Source organism: Phascolarctos cinereus, unplaced genomic scaffold, assembly GCF_003287225.1.
Source record: "Phascolarctos cinereus isolate Bilbo 61053 unplaced genomic scaffold, phaCin_HiC Scaffold_9;HRSCAF=440, whole genome shotgun sequence".
In the NCBI taxonomy this organism is placed as follows: domain Eukaryota; kingdom Metazoa; phylum Chordata; class Mammalia; order Diprotodontia; family Phascolarctidae; genus Phascolarctos; species Phascolarctos cinereus.
In genome coordinates this window covers 245,507,419-245,513,765 of record NW_027556402.1, presented here as the reverse complement: position 1 = coordinate 245,513,765, position 6,347 = coordinate 245,507,419, and the positions used below count along the sequence as shown (strand labels likewise).

The window sequence follows — 6,347 nt, the reverse complement described above, 5'->3', positions numbered from 1 at the left end:
ATACATGCGTAAACATGTATTTAAACAGAAATACAAAGTAAAACTTTTAAAAACACAATAAAAGAAACTCTGCATGACTTCTGTGTTCAGAGAAAGCCATTTTGAATATCTCTCCAGCTCCTATTGTTGGTGAGAGTATCTACTGCTATATAATCAGTTCTACTGCTCCTGGTTTCGCCCATTCTGATTCAGGTTAAATTAATGTCAGGAGTCTTCCATCACTCTCTTCGTGCCTCTCTTTCTTTCAGTGTCCTGACCCACAGTTTCCTCATGGCATTCTTCACTTCAGCATTCCTCAAGCAATAGATGATTGGGTTGAGGAGGGGAGTGATCACCGTGTAGAATACAGCCACCATTTTGTCCATGGGGCATGTGGTGTTGGGCCTCAGGTAGATGAAGACACAGGGTCCAAAGAACAAGATGACTACAGTGATGTGGGAAGCACAAGTGGAGAGGGCCTTTCGGCGTCCTTCCTTGCTATGCCCCCTCAGGTGGAACAAGATAACACTGTAAGAGCTCAGGAGAATTATGAAGCTGATCACTGACAGGCTCCCCCCATTAGCCACAATAAGCAACCCAGTGAAGAAGGTGTCAGTGCAGGCCAGCTCCAGCAGAGGGAGCACATCACAGAAATAATGGTCAATCACATTAGGGCCACAGAAGGGCAAGTGGGCTAGGAGGAGAATTTGGGCACTTGAGTGTAAAAAGCCAGCCAACCAGGCCGTCCCAACCAGAAGACCACAAACCCAATAGTTCATAATGGTCACATAGTGCAGAGGCTTACAGATGGCCAAGTATCGGTCATAAGCCATTATTGTGAGTAAAAACATCTCAATACCACCAAAGAAATGGATGAAGAACACTTGGGTGATGCAGCCCTCTAGGGAGATGGATTTCTTCTCATCAGGTAAATCTGCAATGAGTTTGGGGGAGGTGGTAGAAGAATAACAGATCTCCACAAAGGAGAAGTGGCTGAGAAAGAAATACATGGGGGAGCCAAGACTCTTGCTGAAGCTGACAGTCAACACAATGAGGGAATTTCCCAGCACAATAGCCATGTACAAGAACAAAAACAGCTCAGAGCAAACTCTCTGAATCTCTGGATTGGGAGATAGTCCTAGCAAAATGAATTCTGTCACATTGCCAGTCTGCACCATGGCTTCTGGTCCAAGATTGAAGACCTGGGAATCTATACCAGAGCACACAGTTTCTTTATGGTACTTTGGGCACTAAATTATTCTATCCATAGTTGCAGAGTAGAAGCTAGGGTGGTGGTCAAGGGGATTCTCAAAGATCACGCAGACATTGCAGGAAAACAAGCTGTAAAGTAAATATAACAAGTCAGTGGGAAAAACCCAAGGAAGGCAAAGAAGATGCTGTGATATGGCCATGTAGATTTCAGATCAACAAGCTAAGGAGTTGGTCTTGGAGAACGGGTGATAAAATTTAGGGAAAGACATGTTTTGAGGATAATGTGTTACACAACTAAGCTAGAAGGGAAAGATAACTCTTAGGGCTCCACCTTCTCTCTAGTTTTTAATTCTGCTCTTCTGATCTTTCAGATGGAGCTCCTGTTTTTGGGCAACCATGAATCTTGGAAAGTTATCTTAGTGAATGGTCTTCTGCAATAAGACAAAGCAATAAACCCTCTCATTGAAAATTGGAAGTAATGTTATAGGATTAGATATAAGATTAATGTTCAGAACTAAAAGATACTTTACAGATTGTCTCATTCAAATCATCTGTTTTACAGAGAAGCTAGGGGCCAGGGAAGTGAAGGGATATGCCAAATGTCACACAGATATGGAACTCTCCTCACGACAGCCTAATGAAGTGGGCAATGGAAATATCTCCCATTGTGCCACACTATTTTCCACATTTTATTAAGGTGGAAAACGAGTCTCAGTTAAGATTGAAAAGCAGCCGCCTTGACCTTAAGTTCACTGCTCTTCCCACTGCATGATGCTGCCTTAGCCTCTGTAATAGGAATATGATTATCCCCCCTCTCACAAATACCTGACATATGACCCTGGGCAGATCATCTGGTCTCTCAGTGCTCCACACTGCTCTCTGGAACTATGGTTTGCAGAGCTGACACCCATCCACTTAAGAGAAGAGTTCCTCAGTATCAGTATTCCCATCCCAATCAAATCACAGGTCTAGTTAAAAATAATAATAACAATAACACTATACTTAAGGAAAAAATCAGAAAGGTAGAAAGTATCCAGAGAAAGGCAACCAGAATTTTGAAGGGCCTTAAGTCTTTCTCATATGAGGATAAGTGGAAGGAACTAAAGATGCAGAAGAGAAGCTTCAGGGATATATGGAAGCTGTCTTCAAATATCTGCAGGTCTGTCAGGGAGGGAAGAAATTTGACTTTTGGATTTGGTTCTAAAAAGGCAGAACCAGGAGCAACGCATGCAACATGTAAAGATGTATGTTTACACTTAATGTGAGCAAAAGGTTTCTGACCATCAGAGCTGTCCAAAAGTGGAATGGGATGCCTCAGGAAGCAGTGGCTCATCCCCCTTCCCTTTGGAGCTCTGTAAGCAGAGGCTGACTGACCACTCGTTCGGATGGAACAGGGGGGATTCCTTTTGAATATAGGGTGGGCAGGACAGATGTTGAGGTCTCTTCTGACTCTTGAATTCTATGAATTTGGGATTCCATGACTAAAGTTCTAGATTTCTTTCTAGAAATGAATAGGAATTCAATGAATTCCTCAATGAATAGGAATTATTACTGAGGATTTTCTCTGGTCTCAGTTATGCCTAGGATGGTAAAACAGGTTACCCATTTCACAGAGTGACAAGATTTAGAACTAGAAAACTACGTTAGAAAATCATCCATATACACTTGCTTTATTATACAAATTACGAAGGTAAGACCAAGAATGAAATTACTGGCCCAAAGTTCAGTCACACAGGTTAGAAAATTACAGAGCCAAAGCCAAACACAGAACCTCTGATTCCAAATCCAGGACTCCTCCACTCTACCACACAACCTCAACTAATGAGAATCTGAAAGGTGTAAGGAACCTCAGCTACCATCCGATATAATCCATACTCCAAAAAAGACCATCCACCAGGAGAGATCCCAGGAATCATCTGGCCTCTGATGGAAGACCTCCAAGGACAGCAACCGTATCTATTTGATCTCAAAGTAATTCGTTGCACTTTTTAAGTAAGTCTTTAATAAATAGAACTATCCAGGGGTGGGGTACCTGCAGCCTCCAGGCCACATGTGGCCCTGTAGGTCTGGGAGTGCCGACCTTTGACTGAATCTAAATTTCACAAAACTAATCCAAGAATATGTTCAGTGAAGGTTAGATTCAGTCAAAGGGCTGCACTTGAGGACCTAGAGGCCTATATGTGGCCTTGAGGCTGCAGGTTTCCCCACACCTGACTTAGAATTTAAAAGGACCTCAGAAGGTGCCTAGTCCAACCCTTCCATTTTACAGCTGAAGAAACTGAGGCACAGGAACATTAAGTCAGTTAATGAAGGTCATACAGAGGTACAATTCCCAAGAGCAATCTCTAATTACCTCCTATCTTGACCCTCTTTCCACACACTCTCCAGTCAATCCAAAATGGCATTCTTAGTACCCCTCATACCCAGCAATCTGTCTCCAGTCTCTGTGCCTTTCACTGGTTGTCCGGGGAACCTAGAATGCAATCCCTCCTCACATTCAACTATTACAATCCTCTCCTTCAAGGCTCCACTCAAGCACTGTCTTCTTCATGAAGCTTTCCCTCATCTTCCTCTAAGCTGCTTATGCCTGCCTCTTTCCCCAAATTATCTTGTATCTGTTTTTGCATTTTATCTCTATGTGTATACATTATCTCTCCCAAAAGAAGGTAAGCTCCTCAAAAGAAACGAAAGACCTTTGTCTTGTTCCCCCAGCACCCAGGACAGTAAGATGCATATAGCAAGTTATTAATAAATTAGTAAGTTTCTGTTGATTTATTATTCATGGAGGTGAGTCTCATTTACAGAGCATAAATGGCATTACACACACCCAGCCTGGTGAAGACCCTCCGAAGGTGGGCTGGAAAACACAATGAAAGGAAAAGTCCAAATAAGGAATGTCTTTTCAGAGGACAAGGCTGGGTTCATGGGGAGTGCTGCTCTCAGCCCACACTGCCCCTTGTCCTAGGCCTTGCCCCGTCTTACCTGGAGCACAAGTCCAGTTAACCTCCTACCACAATTTATGAAACAATAGTTCAGGAAACCGTGTTGAAATTTAGCTAAGTTTATGAGATATTGCTTCCAGCCCTGAGGCCTTAAATGTAAAAACGTGTGTAACTGAATTAATAATCAGAGTTACAAAGGACTGGTGAAAGTGCTGTTGACTTGGCAGCTCATTACTCCCAGTCCTGCTTATCCACCAGTGTTGGGGGAGGCTCTGCTGGGGACGAGACACCAGGTGTGCAGTTTTGGTGTGACCGGCTCTCTGTCACATACCCCTACCTGCAGATTGTCATGTTCTAGCTGCCTTGGGGAGGAGCTCAGAGGCAAGGGCCCCACCTTTTCTGCTGGGGTGGACGTCTCTGGATCATCACAAACTTACCTGTAACAGCTGTCCCAGCCCTGAAGCCATTGCTGATCTCTGGTGATCAACACAGCAATGTTTTGCTACCTTGCCCTGCTTATAATAAAATCCCTTCAATTCTTTTGGTCCTGAGCTTTGCCTCATTAATCAGGGTGAAAGCCCAAATGAAGACTTTTCCTTTCAACAGGATCCCCTCAGAAATGACCTAGTCCAGGCCTCCTAAAGATTCATCCAACTAACACTTATCACTACCTTGCTGTGTGTGAGGTGAGGTTTTGCTAGGCTCTAGGAACAGGACGACAAAACAAAATAACCCCTGCTCTCAAGTTCTACTAAGGGACAAACTGTGAAGAGAAGTGAAATGACTTACCCAAGGTCACACTAGTAATAGGCAGCAGTCAGGATTCTAAATCATAACTTCTGGCTCCAAATGGACAATTCTTGCAACTCTGTCACATACAAGGCAGCCAACCTTTCTCTGTGTAGAGACCATCACCAGATGAGCTTTATTGAGAAACATAGCAAGAAATAAGATTCAGAAGAACATTTCTTTACTGAGACCCCAGTAAAAAAAGAAACAGTAATTTCACAGAGAACCAAGATCTCATGGCTGACTTAGTTCAGCAATAAACCAAAGAATTTTTAAAACCATATTTTAACAAATATTTTTTGACCATTATCATGACAGTCATAACAACGACGGTGATTCCTTCATTTCCTAAAATCAGATGAACTTGACCATCCCGATCTTTTCATCCCTCCCAGGGATGCCTGATAGAAGAACAATTGCTCAAGCTCATCAATTTCTAGGAGGAAGGATCTTGGTGACACCAAATGGCTAATAAGTAGCCTCTCCAGCCTTCTCTTTATTGACCACATTGATCTGAGAGGGACTGTAGCACTCTGGGGGTGCCAGTTACATAAGGACTGCTGGCCTGAGGAGACCCTGCCTATGCCCACCTCAGGGGGTGGATTTAGCCAAGCCAATTCACCCCCACCCTCCTCAGTAAGATCCAAGCTACAGAACTACCCATGCCTTCTGCTCCCAAAGCTATTGACCTTTAGAAGGATCAGAAGGAATTATTTTCTACACTGAGGATATCTTAAGTTTATGAGTTAAAAAACTGAAATCAGGGAATTGAGGTCCCTGGGGCTTTCTAGCACTCCCTATCAAGGGCCTTTCCCCAGTAGACTAAAGTGAACTGAGAGATTAATTAGTCCAATCAGAAATCCTGGACTTCTACCAGCACCATTTGATTAGTCTCTTCCTCCCCCCTCAGAATCAGAATGAGGAGAGAGTGTCTCTGCTCATCTCTACCCTCCTTCATCCTCAGATGGCCTCAAGGACCTGACTGAAAAGCTATCATGACTACTTGGGTCTACCACATACACCCTAATTTGCCTTTTCATCACACACACATATGCATGCACTTTCCTGCAAGCATACATACATACACACACACACACACACACACACATCACCCATAAATAAAAAATTCTATGGAAGTTAACATATATCTTGCCAGAAACAAATGGTGATATTTCCCTCAGCCTGCACTGGTCATGCTCCTAGAATCAGCAAATGCCAACACCAGGAAATACCTTAGAGATCTTTTAGTCTAGGAATGTGTTGGAAACAACTCAAACTGGCTAATATGAGTCAATTGTCAAATTTTCAGAGCAAACACAGACACCTCAGAAATCAGCAAGTACTGTAGATCTGGGCTTAATGTATTATTTTGTGGTTAGTCTAGACCTAAGAAAGTGATGGGGGAAAAGTTAATAATGCATATTA

The 6,347-nt window shown here is 43.1% G+C and overlaps 1 protein-coding gene across 1 annotated transcript; it reads right to left on the bottom strand.

Moving 5' to 3' along the window:
- Window positions 1-218: 218 nt before the first annotated feature.
- Window positions 219-1,157, bottom strand: LOC110223997 (olfactory receptor 4X2-like). Its single transcript, XM_021009788.1, has one exon. The coding sequence runs from the start codon at window positions 1,155-1,157 to the stop codon at window positions 219-221; it is 939 nt and encodes a 312-aa protein (XP_020865447.1).
- Between the last annotated feature and the right edge of the window lie 5,190 nt (window positions 1,158-6,347).

What these genes read in the sequence shown, in the direction of transcription:
- LOC110223997 (XM_021009788.1), bottom strand. Translation starts at nt 1,157, where the DNA reads ATGGTGCAGACTGGCAATGTGACAGAATTCATTTTGCTAGGACTATCT.